General features: G+C 45.1%; 1 protein-coding gene across 8 annotated transcripts in view; it reads left to right on the top strand.

The window, feature by feature from the left end:
- The window catches only part of BCAS1 (brain enriched myelin associated protein 1), a 111,419-nt gene extending 95,301 nt beyond the window's left edge, over positions 1-16,118 (top strand). For 5 of the 8 annotated variants that reach the window (XM_071211796.1, XM_058287249.2, XM_004462719.5 and 2 more), the window contains 3 exons: positions 820-885; positions 6,110-6,373; positions 15,035-16,118. In XM_071211796.1, the coding sequence (XP_071067897.1) occupies positions 820-885; positions 6,110-6,373; positions 15,035-15,109 (405 nt within the window). In that variant the 3' untranslated portion in view covers positions 15,110-16,118. The remainder of the gene's footprint in view (positions 1-819; positions 886-6,109; positions 6,374-15,034) is intronic. The other 3 variants (XM_023590028.3, XM_023590027.3, XM_023590026.3) reach the window with 1 other exon arrangement.
- Positions 16,119-16,720: the final 602 nt, after the last annotated feature.

Below are 16,720 nucleotides of genomic sequence, written 5' to 3'. Positions count from 1 at the left end.
ATCAAGCATAGGGCATTACTAAAATACACAGTTAAAACTACAGACCTCGGTATTGGTCTGAATTTTTCCATGGCCATTTAGTTTAAAGCAGTTATTCTTAAACTCTACCATGCTTTAAAATCTCCTGGAGGGTTTGTTAAAACACAGATTTTTGGGCCCCACCCCCAGATCTGATTCAGTAGATCTTGGATGGGTCCTGACATGTTTCATTTCTAACTAGTTCCCAGGTGATGCTGATGCTTCTGGCCAGAGCCCACACTTTGAGAACCACTGGCTTATAGAGCATGGGGCTTATGGGGCTAAAGCTATCAATTCAAGCCATCTAGACTTGTCACTTCTGTAACTGGCATGGAGCACTAAAGGATGGAAACGGAAGACTCAACCTGAACCACAATAAACAAAAACAAAACAAAACAGAAGAATGAATACCCACCTAACTATTACCAATAGAAGGCCACTAATAGTTCATTTTTCATTCACTCAGTTTTTCTTTCAGTTATTCATTTAATCTATATGCTTGACCACCTCCTGATCCCAATGTTAATAACCTCATCATCAGTTATTCATCCTAGAATTACCTAATCCCAAGGTTTAGGACTTCCTTGGAAGTCAAGACCTGAATTTAATCAGACTCTGATTACAGATTGCATGGGAATTCATCCTTCTCATGATAACATATTTCCTGCTTGGTCTTCCATTCATCTTGATCCCTAATCTCAATAATGAATGATGAGGACATCCATTTCAGAACTTGCCTTGCGTTCTCCACGTTGCTGTACTTGTAGCAGCTGAAAAGCCATTATCTGTTTGTTATTTTAGTCAGTGAAAGGGGATGGAGGTATCACTCACCCAGAAGAAATAAATGGGAAAGACTCAAGCTACCAAGTAAGTGACCTGTGAACTCGGTTTGGTGGTGGGTTAGCTGGTGTGTTCTCACTCCTTTCCAGCCTTGTTTCCAATGCAGTTCTCAGCCACAGTCAAATTGTTTAATCTACTTTATACTAGCACTGTGTTGGGCTCTATAGATACAATCATGAGCAACCTAGAGTTCCTCAGCTATGTCCTATCACCAGGCTTTCACACATCTCTTCCTTCTCCACATGGAAAATTCCTTCCCATCTTCCAGATCTTGGTGTAAATGCATCTCTCTAAGGAGAATTTCCTATCATTATTGCCTCTTGTTCTTTTCCTCCATGGCACTTACTACAGTTTGTAATACTTCATTTGATTGTGAATTGTCTACTTCCCTACCCCTTCCCACCTTACCTGGAGGCACTGTGGAGCAAGGAGGCTCTTGTTTTTTTCTATCCCATTGCATGGTACCTGGCACATTCTATGCACTATTTCTTGAATAGCTGAATGAAGGATACCCTACATGGCTCGTTTCCATTATTTTCTTTATTTTGACAAAACATAACTCTTACATGTATATAACTATATGTGGTTTTTTTAATGGGTTCATGCTCAACACTCTAGTTTATAACCTGCATCTTTTTTTATCCTTATTTCATAATATACTGTTTTAGTTTGCTAAAGTCTGCCAAGGCAATATACCAGAAGTGGGTTGGCTTTTACAATGGGGATTTATTAAACTCATAAGCTTACAGTTCCGAGGCTGAGAAAAATGTCCAAATCAAGGCATCAGATGAAGCTCCCTCCCTGAAGACACAGCTGCCGGCAATCCTGGACTCCTGTCACATGGGAGGGTGCAATGGTGGCATCTGCCAGTCTCTGCCTTCTCCTCCAGCCTATGCTGCTTTCAGTTTCTGGCTGCTCCTTCTGTGGCTTTCTCTCTTGCAGGTTCGTAGATTCCAGCTTCTTGCTCTCATGGCTTTCTCTCTCAGCATCTATGGGTTCCTCACTGAACTCCTAGGTCTTTTCTCTCTCTGCTCCATCTCTCTGTATCCATCTCATTTATAAAGGATTCCAATAAGAGAACTGAGACCCACTTGGGATCACACCTTATCAAAGTAATCTAATCAAAGGGCTTTAACTGGAATAATTGAAGTCCCCACCTACAATATGTTCATGCCCGCAGGAATGGATTTGCTCTTAAGGACATGATCTTCTGGGGTCCACCCAGCTTCAAACTGTCTCATATACCTTCAGGAAAATGCCATCAAATATTCTTCTACTGTGGCAATATAGTGATGCAGTTATGAGCAGGACTTTTAGACTCAAATTGCCTGGGTTTGAATCCTGGTTCAGCCATTGTTTGGCTGTGTGACTTTAAATAAATTACCAAATCCTCTATATGATGGAGCCTGTAAAAGTACTGCCTCATAGGGTTGTCACCATTAAATGAATCACTACATGTAAAGCACTTCAAACAGAGGACTCGATAGATGTTACTATTATTTTGTTACTATTACTGTTGTTGTGCTTCTGATGGGAAATGATCATCCTGTAACGTTACTCAGATTACACACTCAAAAATGGCCAGCAAAGGCTGTAAATAAATATGGTATTTCTATTTCCTCAATAGTTGGTTTGTCCTACATATTTCAACGTGGAATATTTTTGCTTTCTACTACATTCAAAACTTTTTTTCTTTTTTAACTCCTTATGCCTGGCCCCAAACCCATTCTCCAGATCACTTTGGAACACAAAATCCCAAAGATTATTGCCTTGGAAATATGATAATCTTACTTTACTCAAAAACAAAAAGCAATTACAAATGTACATTTTGCCAATAATTTCGGTGATTCTAAAATTTGATGAAGTGGGTGAAAATCTGAGTGAGCTGAAAACCTCATTCTACTTATATTCCTCTAGGTGTAATTTAAGAAAATACTTAAGAATGCTATTTTCCAGGGCCTTGAGTCCAGTCTTGAAAAGAGCCATTTGCAGATGACAAATGATTAGCTTGATTCAGGGTCATACAAGTAGACATTGTATGCTCATTTCAGACTTGCTGTGAGAGTTATAAAGATCTCCATTGATGTTTCTATGAAAAGAAGCCCAATGTATTCTCTTGGCCTAGGTTGGCTTCCAGAGTCTGAATCAAATAGTGTGCCCCTTTGGCTTGTCCACCAACGTCCTGCCAGTGCTGCTGGGTTCCAGGAGAAGGTACACTCAGACGATGCAGATGGGAACAATTTTTGTCATGAATTTTGAGACAAAGTCAAACCTCAGGGGTTCTACATCTTCAGTATTTGGTGACAGATTCATCATTATACAGTTTAGCTTCCTGGCCTACTCTAAAGATAAGGAGCCAGCCAATGATTGCCTTCAGAAATTAGTTACTAAGCCATGAAAAAAAAAGTGAGCCTATTAGGGATGTGGTGACCATGGGGTAAATGGACATGGCCTGCTGAAAGCACCCCTCCTGAAAAAAAATCCATGTGCAATGAGAACTGTTGGTTTGTGGGTGCTTCCCACCCCATGATGATTTGCCAAGGAAATTATTTGAGAAACATTTTGACTGAGACCTACTATGTGTCAGGGCTATGGGAGGTGCTGGGAATAAAGCCCCCGAAGAAGCAACAAAGACTTATTCTGGGACACGCTCCTACTGGCAGGAGACAGACAATACATTTTTCAATGAGCAAAGGTAATCACCAAGATGATGACAAATGAAAAGACAATAAAGCAGTGTTACCCAGAGAGGGGTCTGGGGCTTCTTTAGACTGGGAGCCAGGGACTGCACTTCCAAGGGGGTGGCATTTGAGCTGAGACTTGATAGAAAAGAAGCAACCAGCATCTGAAGCCCTGGGGGCAGGGCATAGCTGCCAGAAGGAAGAGCAAATGTGACATCCTAAAGCAGGAACAAGCTTGCTCAAGGAAGGGAAGAAGGCTGAGTTGCCGGAGCAAAAGCCCAGGGGAAGAGGGTGGGAGACAAACTGAAGGATCACAGGGGACTCTCGCACGATCTTGGACCGTTCACTAAGTGCCTCCTCCATGCCAGGCACTGTGTTGAGGAGATAAAACTGGAACTTGGGTCCACACAATCTCTCTTTAAAAAGAACAGGTGCTAGTAATGTTCAACGAGGGTGAACAACTGGTCCCCATTTGCCAGGCGCTTCCCTGATTTTAAGACCGGAAGTCCCATGTACCAGAACCTCCCTCAATCCTGGGCATCACGAGGTTTCTCACGCTGGGTTTGGCGCTTTACGGGCCAGGCACTGCTAAATGGGCTTCAGTTATTAGCTCATCTAATCCTCTCACCAACTCCATGAGATGTAATCACTTTTATTACTCCCATACAGATAGAGGAGACCAAGAGATCAAACAATTTCTTCCAGGTCCCAGAGCAAGACTCAATCCAGGTCCCTCTGACTCCGGACACTGAACTTTTAGCCACTCTGGCTATATCTTAAAATCTCCCAGGGAACAAAATCAGTGCACAAGATTTGAACGGGCAGGGCTCCCTGGTTTCTGGCCTTTCCAAAGAGCCTTGTGTCCTTCCAAGACGAGTGTCTGCTCTTGGCTACCTGCTGTCCTGGGGTATGGCTCTTGCTACAACACTGGCTCTGACGAAAATATTCAGAACACATGGTTGGTGAACAGCTCCTCAAGGTCTGCTGGACGTCTGAGGCTTATTTTTCCAAGGACAACCTGTGGAGGCCCGCCATGGGACTTGGGCGCCTCATCTGTTTGTTGTCTTCTTTCTAAGGATGCAAAAGAGTTCTCAGGGCATTGCCTTCTCAATCAAAACTGCAGCTTTGGCTTAGACCTCTTAGTGGTGGGGACAGATAAACTTTATAAATCAAAAGTGGCCCACTCATGCCACTGTTGTGGTGGTTATTTGGCCTGAATGGGGCTTTAACACTTTTGGAGTCGACATATAAAAATTGAGATATTTTGCATTTAAAATTAAATTCAACCTCAAGTTTCTGCTGCACAAGTGGAAGAGCTGCATTCCTACCTGTGTTTAAGTAGCCGTTGTCCCATTGACAGGGCCTGCGGTATCCAGCTCGCCACAGCCTCTGTGGCAAGGGCACCTCAAAGGCACATCTCGCCCAGCTCAAAGGCAATGCCGTTGGCACTGGTGATTTTCTGATACTAGAGAAATATCTTCTGCTTTCACAACTAGGGAAATAAGAACCCTTTGTGATTTTTCTTGCCCTTAGCCTCCTTTACATTTTTACATCATCTCTCTATAAGCCCCCATAAGCCTCCCCGTTTAAGTAAATTATGAGAAAAGAATTCCTGGCAGATTTTCTTTTTTAATCTCTTATTTAACCCAGCATATTCCAGAACTAGGCATTTTATAGCTTCACCCCTCCAAATTGTAAGAACCAGGTAGGGTCACAAATGTTTCATTCTGGAATGGAAGGATGTGTGTAAAAATAAAACAGTTGTCCTCTTTTACCATCATTTCATGACACAAAAGAATATTATACACCAAAAACTAAGGTAGATGCAATCATGAAGCAAAGAAGAGGCATCCCCAAGAAAAGGGTCATATTTGGTTGCAAGTGGGAGAAGCCCTCTCTAAGGTTTTCTAAGGCTTAAGCATGAAAGGACTTCAGGAACAGTTAGACCCAGGGGCACACAGGAGGCTATCAGTCCCCGATGTCTTTCTCCCTCTCTCTCTCCATCTCTCAGTTCTGCTTTCCTCTGTGGTGGCTTTCCATTCTGGCAGGTTTTCCCTGGAAGTGGTGGTGGCTCTGGAAGGTCCAGGTTTATATCTTCGCAGCTGCAAATCCAACAGAAAGGAGCAGGCCTTGCTCTTGATCATTTTAGCAAAGTTCTAAGATGAGCTCAGTTTTATCTATGGTTGTCTACCCTGGGTGAATCATAGCAACCAGGAGTGCCCTGATTGGTCAGGCTGAGTCACATGCCCTAATTCCCAGGTGCGGAATTAGTTTACCCAAACTGGCAAGGAAAACCTAGGAAAATCCAGATTCTAGTGCCAGAAGAAGGTGGAAAGAATTTTTGCTGGGAAAACACAGACTTAATTAATTATCCCATAAATAAATAGATAAATAAATAAATAGATGGCCTTGTACCATGATGTGGTTATGCATTTTTCCTTTTTTTCTTTCATTTCACCAAGAACTCACAAAAACTCACTTGATCATCTCTGTTTTCACCTATGCATTCACCTCCCATTGAGAACTCTCTTGCAGCCATTAAAAATGCACTTTGTTTGAAATTACCATAGACATCGGAATCAACAGAGAAGGCTGTCCCGCCACCAGAGCCCGAAGCGGCAGGGGTGGGCCCAAAGGGCAAAGACGGCTCCTCCAAGGACAAGAAGTCGGCAGCGGAGACGGGCAAGCAGAAAAGCAATAAGCAAGAGGCCAAAGAACCGGCCCAGTGCGCGGAGCAGGCTGGGGTGGAGCTGAACTCGCTGCAGAACGGGGACAAGTCCCAAAAGAGACCCGAGAAGCGGCGGCAGTCTCTCGGGGGCTTCTTCAAAGGCCTGGTGAGTGGCTTTTTCCTTCTTTTTCTCTAGGCTCTGGGAAAGGGGTGTGTTTCTCAACGCAGCAGGGACAGGCTGGAGGGGAGGCTGGCTGGACGTTGGTCAAACACATTTTTATGGAGCAGGTACTGGGTGCCAGATGCTGTGTGGGCACAGAGAGCAGGGCAGATGTGGCCGGTGCCCTGGCAGAGCCCACAGTGAAGTCCTGTATTGTTGGCGCTGGGGATGCCAAGTGTAGTAAGAGCTAGCAGGGCTGAAGGAGGGGTGCGAAGGGACCCGGAGGAGGGACCTGGCTTGGCCTGGGGTTTGAAAGGAGCATCAAGGAGGGTTTCTCGGAGGAAGCTGCCTCTAAGGTGAGACCTCAAATTAGCCGATGGAAGAGACGATGGGAGGGCTGAAAACAGCTTGTTCCAGGCAGTGAGAAAAGCAGGTGCTAAGGTGGGATGCGGGGATGGCATGGAGCTGAAGAGAGCTCAGTCTAGTTGGAATACAGAATACGAAGACTGGGGAGAGGTTGGCAGGAATGGAGGTGGTAAGGGACATGGATACCCTCTTATGGCCAAAGGGAGCCTCAACATGTTTTAAACAAGAGAGTTATCTCATACAGAAATTACTAGAACATAATTCCTTTCCTCCTGGAGTTCACAGCCCAGTGGGTAAGTGGGAGCCAGACATTAAACAATTAACCTTTTGCACTCCTTGTGTCTCATTTGTTTCTTCTTTGTCTACTCCCTTGAACTATTAGTTTTCGGAGGGCAGTGACAGTGTCTGTCCCGGTATTTGGAACATAGTAGTAGACACTCAACAAATATTTGTTGGATGGATGGATGGGTGGAGTTCAATATGACACTAGTAAATATTTAATTGTATTTTGGACAATGTAAATCTTGGCAAACGAGAAGGAAATTATGAAGGGTCATTACTCATGTTATAAGCAAAGTAATTGAGCATAAAATAAGAGGAGAAATAAGTGAGGCATACTTAGGACCTATGGATACCTCCTGGGAAATAACATTGGCACCAGCATTGGGGTCAGTGAATCGGGGTTAATCTTCATGTTGCAGTAGAAGTGGAGTGATTAAGTAAAGTAAACTGATCTAAACCTATTTGATTATTTATAATAATTCCATTTTATTGGTAGATATTGGTGATTTCCAATAGGTAGAAGTTGGCAAGTGCTATATATATAATTCACCAACCCCAAGTATGGTCCCCAGAGAAGCATCTCTGGGGAGCTTATTAGAAATGCAGAATCTCAGGTCCCACAGCAAACCTACTGAATAAAAATCTGCATGATAAAAACATCCCCAGGTGATACACTCAAGAAGCACTGATTTACCCTGATGTGGGAAGAATCTGATGAAAATAAATCCCAGGCCAAAGTTTGCCACCCATTAAAAATTGAATTAGCAACTGAGCATTCATTCATCCAACAAACATTTACTTAGCACTTGCTATAAGCGAGGTATTGTTCCAGGCATTTGGGGTGTGTATTAGTTATCTCTTACAGCATAACAAATTACCCCCAAACTTAATGCCTTAAAACATTTATTTCCTCACAGTTTCTGAGGGTCAGGAATCTGGGAGCCACTTAGCTGGGTGGCTCTGTCACAGGGTCTCTTGTGAGGTTACAGCCAGGATGCCAGCAGGGGATGCTGACATCTGAAGGCTGAACCGGGGCTGAAGAGTCTATTTCCAAAATGGCGCACAGATGGGGCCAATGGCAGGAAGCCACCGTTCTTCCTACCTGAATTTTTCCAGAGAACTGCTTAAGGGTCCTCATGACTTGGTCACTGGTTCCCCCAGAGCGAGTGATCTAAGAGAGCAAGGAGGAAATCACAAGGCCTCGTCTCAAAGGGCCGACCCACCACTTCCACCACCATCTATTTGTTAGAGTCGCAAAGTCTTGCCAGCAGTCAAGGGGAGTTGTGTTTTTTGAAGGAAAGAATACCAAAGAATTTGTGGATGTATTTTAAAACCACCACAGGATACATCAGAGAATAAAACAGACAAACCTCCCTGCTCTTGTGGAGCTTCTATTCTAGTGACACCAAAGCAGTTGCTCAGTGGTCCCGGTCCTATTAGGTACTCCAGTAAGCACCTGGCACACAAATGTGCTCAAGACAGATGTGACCATATGCTAGTTACAAGTTTTAGCTAAACTTTTAGTCAGACTCAGAGACTGACCACAGGCAGGCCTGTCCTGAGCCATTCCAGAGAGTTTAGACTACCGTTGCCCGATTCCTGGACCCCTTCTTATAAAGGCCGAAGATCCTGTTCAGTAATTCTAGGCAACCTACGTATCTTGAATATCACTAATTTCACCAAATAAAAATCATTTCTTATCCATTATGTTAGTTAACAAACCCTCTGGGGTTGAGCAGAGATAAAGATATAGTGTATGGTCATTACTACTGGAGTCCAGGCTTCCGATTAGAATCTTCTGGATGCTCATTAACCACGCTGGAATGCAAACTGCAGCTAGCTACTTTGGATCTGAATTAACCACAAACACCCCAACAGGGGCGAAGCTAAACCAACCCAGTCCACCTTGTACATAGTCTACAGTCTATGATGTGGCATCAGGTAATGGGACACAAGTTTAAAGTTTCCTGGTGAAAGTCACCCTAAGTGCATGAGTCTCTGTGTCCACAAGTCTGTGTAGAACCTCAATTCGAGATGGGGTTAAAGGCTAAGATATAAGGCTGTTTAAAAATGTGAAGCCCTATCCTGAAGACCTTCTAGTTCTCTCCAGCTCTTCGGGCAAAGGAGCTGTTTTAAGAGGCAAAGAAGGAAATGGATGGGTCATCAGAAAAGCAAGGTGAACAAAGATTGATCACCAGTTAGCTGGCTGGTTGACGAAGTGGTTTGAGATAAGTGTGTTAGCTCTTGGAACAAAGTTGTTAAGGGGCTCCATTGATACTAATTCCTTCCATAGCTAATTCCTTCCATACTTTAAAAACACTTTTATTTGCGGTTGAAGTTTCAATTTTTAAAATATTTTATATGTTGACATAGACACACAGATCTATAAATGCCAATAAGAAAATTAAACAAACATATTTACAGTATAACACCCAGGGGAAAAAGAGCTCTTAACCCTGTACCATTTAGGTAGCCTAAAAATGCAGTCACACCAACAACAGCTCATATTTTGTGAGAATACGCACGCACAAGGAAAGAAGCAGCAACAAAACTATGTAAGCGTGATTCCAGTGGAAGGAGAGGAATGGGAGTAGTGGCTGGAGAAGAGAGAGAATAAATGAGCACGCGCCACCTGACGTAAACGCACACAAGCAGTGAGACAGAGCAGGGGTGGCTGTGCCGTGCCGGGGAACGCACAAGTCCAGTGGGTGCCCCCGTGCTGTATTGCTGGAGGTGCCATTCACTTGGACCGCAGTGTCCAGGGTGCCCCCTGGAGCTGTGAAACGTAACACACAGGGATGAACCGAGGGGTACAATCAGCTGACGCACTTTCATTTTTCCCTCACCTCAACGCTATGATTCTAAGCATCATATTGCAGAGAAGTGTCCAGTATTGCCCAGTAAGTGATTGAGCTTGGGCTGCCACTTGGAGCTTCTGCCTGGAAACTTAACTGCAGGCACAAATGGTGCGTTGAGGAGGGGCCGCCCACTGTGCAAGGAGGCTCGTGGCTGGGTCTCCTGGAACAAAAGCCATCGCCCATTCGTCACCACCCGGGGTGGCTTTGTTGGAAGTTTTGTCTCCACTCTCAGTTCCAATTGCTTGTAGAGGAATACAAACCCTCCTCACATTTTCTTCAGGCATTTCCAACCCAACTGTGCAATTTTTCTGCCCAAAGTTCTGGGGGAACCATCGCCTGCCATGAGAGGGTGGTGTTCCAGAAAGCTCACACTCCCAGCTCGATTAGTGCTCTCAGTTCTGACTACCAGAGACCCAGAAGGTGATTTCTGAGCAGCTCCTTGTCCTGATCTGATTGACATGCTGACACAGTTGAAATTTCTTCCTTCTTCCCTCCATAACTGCTTTCCTCCTTCTTCCACAAATATTTATGATGTGCCTAGCTGAGCACACTCATGGTTTTTCTCTTCTATCCCACGAGATGTTATTGTTTCTTAGTGGATTTCTTCCCTCTGACATGGCATAAACCTCAAACTAATCGTGAAGTTCTTGCAGCAGTTTCATCAATGTGAGGGTGTCCAGATGTTGTTATCAACCAAGAAGGGCAGTTTGTTCCTACAGCGGCCGGCACATGTCAGAGTGTTTACTTCAGCATTAAGGGAAGTACCTTCGTCCTCCCAGGAGGGCTTCTCAAAATTTACTGCACACATGCATCACCCAGAGAACTTGTCCTGACACAGCAGGTCAAATGAGGCCTGGGATTCTGCATTTCTAATGAGCTGCAGGTGAACCCAAAGGTATTAGCCTGTGGGCCACACTTTGAGTAGCAAGTTGCAAAAGCACCAGAAAAGATTTTCGGGGAAATAGTTGGGTTTCTTTTAGGGCTGTTGGTGTGTTTTTTTTCCCCATGCCTGTGATTTATTCTTAGAGGATCATTTGTTTAAAATGAATAACCCACAGGGGATGATTTCCATTGTGATTTTCAATTATTTTACTAGAAGCCAGTCTCTGCAATCGGTGGGAAGGCTAGAAAAGGATGATGATGTGGAAAAGCTCAGATGAATCTTGATTTGTAGAATGCCTTGTAGATGCCTGGCACTGAGCTAGATTAGGGGATCAATAAACTACAACCTGTGGCCAAATCCAGCCCACTGCCTGTTTTTGTAAGTAAGGTTTTATGGGGACACAGTCACGCCCATTTATGTTTACCTAAGGCTGATTTTCACGGTAGTAGCAGAGACCCCCATGGCTCACAAATCCAAAAATATTTACTATATAGCCCTTTATAGAAAAGCTGGCCCCTGAGCAGGATGCTGGGGATATACTCGGTGAACACATGAGACCAGGCCCCTGCCTTCAGGGGCTCATATTCTAGCTGGAAGCATGAAATTAAATAGTAGATACTTGGGAAAAATGGAAGCATGTGAAGTCACTGAAGGAAATAAACCAGATAACATTATAAAGTTTGTCTTGCTATGTGGGGCTAGAGGGTGGAGGAGGGAGAGAATGTCTGCTTCTTTGATTTGGTGGATCCATAAAGCATCTCTGAGGAGAAGGTATGTGAGTTAGGTCAGGAAGCTAAATGGCACCAGACAGGAAAAGAGCAGGGCTCTGTATTCCAGGACAGAACCACATATGCAAAGGTCCTGTGGTGGGGGTGAGCTTAGGGTGTCTGAAGAAGTGAAAGAAGCCCTAGTTGCGGGAAGGTAGTGAGCAAGGGGGAAAGTGGAAGGAGGCAAGGCTGGAGCTATGGACTGGTACCAGATGTTGCACAACAGGTGTGCAAAGAGTTTAGGCATAATCCTACATAAGCCGGAAGCTATTAAATGGTATTAAGAAAAAATAAGAATAAATAGTAATAAGTAAGGAAGTGATGCACCCTGGTTGGTAGTTTTTAAAGATTTCTTTGGCTACTGTAATGGAGAAATGGTTCTAGAAGGGCAAGAGCAGAAGACAACAACCAGTTAATAAATTTCCAGCGTTAGCCAGGAGAGCCGATGGCAGTTTGGTCAGGGCTCAATGATGAGAAGTGAATGGGTTTAAGACAGTAATTATGAAATATTGACCAAGTCCCTCCTATGGAGCCACACTCTCTTACATACATGATGCCTTGCAATTATTGTCACATCCTTTCAAGGTAGAAATTCTTATTCCCCACTTCACATATAAGGAAACTAGGCCCTAAAGAAGTGAGGCTCCTTGCTGCATGTCCCACAGCTCCTAAGAAACAGAGGCAGGGTTGGGTCCAGGTCTCCTTGACCCCAAATCCTGCCATCTTTCCATTTTCAGGAGACGGGTAAAACTGGTGAAGGAAGGGGGAGAGAGCTTTTCTAGAACTTTCTAAAGATCATGCCATGAAGACTTCCCAGCTGGACCTATTCCTCCAGGCTGCCTGAGCCCCCTTTCTGGGAGGGGAATGCTGGCAGTCCCCCACCGCCCTCACCACCTCGGCCTCAAGCCAGTCAAGCCACATGACCTTTGCCCTCTCTGTGGCTTCCTGTTTGCTCAGTTCTCTTTGCCCTCGACTTCCCTCATGCTGGATTCTAACAGCCACCTGCTTAGGACTCACGAAGTTCAAATATTTTCAAACACGTGGCTGATGAGCAGAGAGATTTGTTTCACTAAAAAAAAAAAAAAAAAAAAATCCACAGAATGGTTAGATATAACCCCATCCAAGTGAAGCTACTCTGATTAGAGGGGAAGTGGGGGGTCCTCCACCCACCCAGGCACCACCTGCTTGATACCCCCTCACCTCTCCACGTGCCCGGGGCCCTGAGATGCCCTTCTGAAGTCCCAGGATTCTGTTCTGGGTTTTGGGGCAGCCCAGTCTGCAGGCTTACAGATGACCAAACGGAGACCATGGAAGGAGAAGGCAGACCAGCTCTTTACTCGGGCCGGACCCCCAGAAGCCCCTTCCTCTCATCTTTGCACTGTCTCCACTTGGCTTGGGCAGAACCGAGGCTTGGGACCATCAGCTCCGCCACGGCAGGGAGCTTGGGACCAGGCCTGGGAGAGTGGCCGGAGAGCAGGATGGTGTCTGGGAGAGCAGGTCTGCTGAGCTCCAGAACCCAAATCAGGGTGGCCAGGCCATCCCTATTCAAGTTAGTTCTGGGCTGTAGCCTTTCAGGCCTCAGTTTCTGCATCTGTAAAGTAGGGTTAATAATCTCCATCCACTTCACTGGGCTGGTGAATTTGGCTTGATGTAGTCAACTGAGATGTGCCATCCTGCTATACAAGGCACGACAAAGGTCACATTTATGACAGTGATCGCCAAAGTTCAAGCCTCCTGGGGCCAGAGAGGAGGGGCAATGGCAATGGGCTGGGTGGGGTCTGCAGCAACAAGCAGAACAAGCACCCCATCTAACGGGGGCGTTGCCTCGCAGGACTGTGAACCCAATATGGCGGGATCTTCCTATTTTTCAAGGAAAAAGAACAAAAATGCAGATTGTTATGTGAAAATAACTAATGTTATATATCAGCATTTTTTCTCTGATAAATAATTAAAATCAAAATTTTTTTAAATTAAAAGAAAAATCTGCTTGTCAAATAAAGTCCATCGAAAAGTTAACCTGAGCTCAGGGGTGGCCTTATAGCAACCATGTTTGATGGGCTTGACCAGCCATGAGCCAAGGCCAGGGGACCCTAAAGGAAAAGAATCTGGGGAGAATCAGCTTTGACACAGGAGAGCTGGCAGGGAAGGGAGGGGGCTGTGAGCACAGAAGAAAGTGTGAAGGCACACAGGGCTACGCAGGGGCAGGAAGATATGTTTTACCCATGACCAGCCTGAGTCCTGCCCTAGAAACCTAGAAGAAGCTTGTTCTGGGATTCAAACCAAGCCAGCTCCAACATTTAGTGGTGGCTGTGTGATTTAGACAAATCACTTTCCTGAGTTCCAGGTACCAGATCAATGGGTCAATGGGACAAATAGTGCTGACTTCACAGGGTTAGTGTGAAGATGAACTGAGATCAGGCATAATGTCCTTAGGACCAAGCCTGGCACATTTTAGTTTGTCAGGAAAGAATAGTGATTGTTATTTACTCAGCCCCTGCACTAGGTTGTAAAGGTGCAGAGATTCATAAGACTCTGCCCATGTCTTGAAGAGTCTGTGGTCTAATCATAGCATCAAGTCATTATACTGTGAAGCAAACAGAATAGTTGTAATTACCTAGCACAGAGGAGACTAGCTCAGGGTTCAGGCAAAGCAGGGCTGGAATTCTGGCCCTGCCACTTAGCAGCAGAAAATGGGACTGGTGTAAGGCCAGCTCGCTGGGCTTTGGTGTCCCCCGTGTGACATGAGAGTGATTAAGGGGTCAACCTCATAGGTGCAGTCACAGCTCTTAGACCACACAGAGGAGGCAACAGCCTCGTTGGGGCGACTAACTGATCAGAGGCCACGAAATGTGAGTGGGCTGGAGTCAGTCCTCAAGCCCGCTGTGGCTGACCCTGAGCCCGGGCTTTTAATAATCCTTGGGATCTCGGTCATCGTTATATTCGCAAAGCCAAACACAGTGACTACGTATAGTACGTACACACGATGTGTTGTTGAATGAACAACTGAATGAATTCATGAATCCTACCACCATGACTAAAAATAGTAACTCGTTTTTTTTTCAATTTTTAGTTTTTAGGAGGTACTGGGGAGTGAACCCCGGGACGTCATACATGTGAAGCAGGTGCTCAAGCACTGAGCTAAACCCCGTCCCTGCAATAATAACTCTTGTATAGAGCACTTACTATGTGCCAAATACTGTTCTAAGCACTTCAAGCATACTCACACTTAATCTTTACAACCACCCTGTGAATCCCCATTTTACCAATGGTAAAATTAAGGCACAAAGAATTAAGCAACTTGCCCAAAGTCACACAGAGAAGAAGTGGCAACCCTGTATTCAAATTACAGCAGTCTGGCTCCAATGAGAATCATATACTATTCTATACTATCCTATACTTTCCTGTACTTAGCACAGCACCTGGCACAGAATAGGTGCTCGATAAATGGCTGGTGTTGCTGATGATTTTACAGATCTTCAACAGGATGTAACTTCTTTATGTTTCTCTCCAGGGACCAAAGCGGATGTTGGACGCTCAAGTGCAAACAGACCCCATATCCATCGGACCAGTTGGCAAATCCAAGTAAACAAATCACCACAGTTCCTACCAAGTTCTCCTGCCATCAAGATGTCTTCCCCTACTCCATGTCCTCCCAGCCCCACTCCGTGTACATATTTTTTTCTTCCTATGGCCGTCAAATGAAAATCTGCCGACAAATTAAGCCTGAGCTGTTGTATATTGAGGTGTATTATTTAAGTCTCTGGTCCAGTCTTTCCTGGTAAATTAACTGTAAAGATGGTTTAGCAGGTTAACTAGTTGGGTCAGAAGAGTTGATGGTTTCCAAAAAGGTGAGGGAAGGGATAGACGAAAGTGTTCTGGCTAAGTTATAAAAACTGGCACTGACAAATAGATTTCAGCATAAAGATACCTGCAGAAGGAATTAAGCTTTGTGGTAAATAGGAACTCACCTCTTAGCCTGAAGAGGGGAGACTAAATTCCATTTGTTTTAGGTTCAAGGTTCAAAGAGGAAGAGCGTGTTGGGAGGTTGCCAATTTCCTGGACTGGAATGTGCGGGGTATGAAAAAGGAATGAATGCGAGTTGTTATTCAAATAGGGTCCTTGAAAGTTATTGATGAGAGGGAAGAGATTGACTGGAGAGGACTTGAAATGATTTGGGAAAGCAATTGCTTTCTGGAGGCTTAGTGACAAGGGCGAGGTTTACAACATCCAATCAAGAAATAAGCAGAATTGTGCGTTTATTTAGCAACACCAGGGGGCGACCAGGTTTCCGTTTGTATCCTGCATCCCGTATCACTAACAAAGCCGAGGGGCGGGCTGCGTCTGTTCTGACACTTCTCTCGAGTCTGTCTATAATTTCTTAACATTTCAGGATGTGCTGATAAAACCCTCCCCAGAACCCCTGTTAATAAAAATTACAGATCATTCAAATACCTGAGTTTTTTTTAATACTTGTACAGAGGAATAAATAGGAGCATGAATCTATTATATGTAGTTCAAAGTAGCATATGATCGACTGGTAGTCATCTAAGTACTGTATCTTTTTCTGATTTAATAAAAATATATATATACCTTTCCTTCTACAGTATCGTAATTTTCCACCTTTAAAGCAGGTCTCTTCTACTCTTATGTCCAAGGTGCCTTTACCTGCCACAGGCTACAAGCAGTGCCCGTCCCCCATCTTTTCTTCTCTCCCCAATCCTCCTCAACCTCCGTGTCTGAAGGCACACACCCGTGTCTACGTGAATGTTTGCATGTTCCCAGGCAGGCGCACGGCAGGTGCTCACACACACACAGCTATAAAAGCACTGTTAGGCCGGGTTCTCTAAAGCCGAGCCTGAGGCAGGGTTTTGGGTGGATGCAATACACTGAGGGAGGCTCCCCGGAGCAAGGCAGTGAGGCCAGAGGAGCAGGCAGGAGAAGTCCCAAAGGGGCACTGGTCAAGCCTGGGGCTCATCCCGCAGGTGGCTCTGGGGTGCTTGGGTCACCTTGAGGCAAGAGGACTGGCCTTTGGTACCTCCGTTGGTCAGTCCCGGCCACCCTGGGAGAGGGGTGGGACGCAACCTCCTGGGCCAGCGGCGTCACTGAGCTGAGCAGCACAGGGCAGCTGGGATCCCTTAGCAGCCAACACCGACAGCAGCTGGGAGCTGGGTGCAATGGTCATGCCCACTCCACACGT

This window comes from Dasypus novemcinctus, chromosome 24 (assembly GCF_030445035.2).
Source record: "Dasypus novemcinctus isolate mDasNov1 chromosome 24, mDasNov1.1.hap2, whole genome shotgun sequence".
NCBI lineage: Eukaryota > Metazoa > Chordata > Mammalia > Cingulata > Dasypodidae > Dasypus > Dasypus novemcinctus.
The sequence above is the reverse complement of the archived record's forward strand: the minus strand, read 5'-3'. Positions and strand labels throughout refer to the sequence as shown.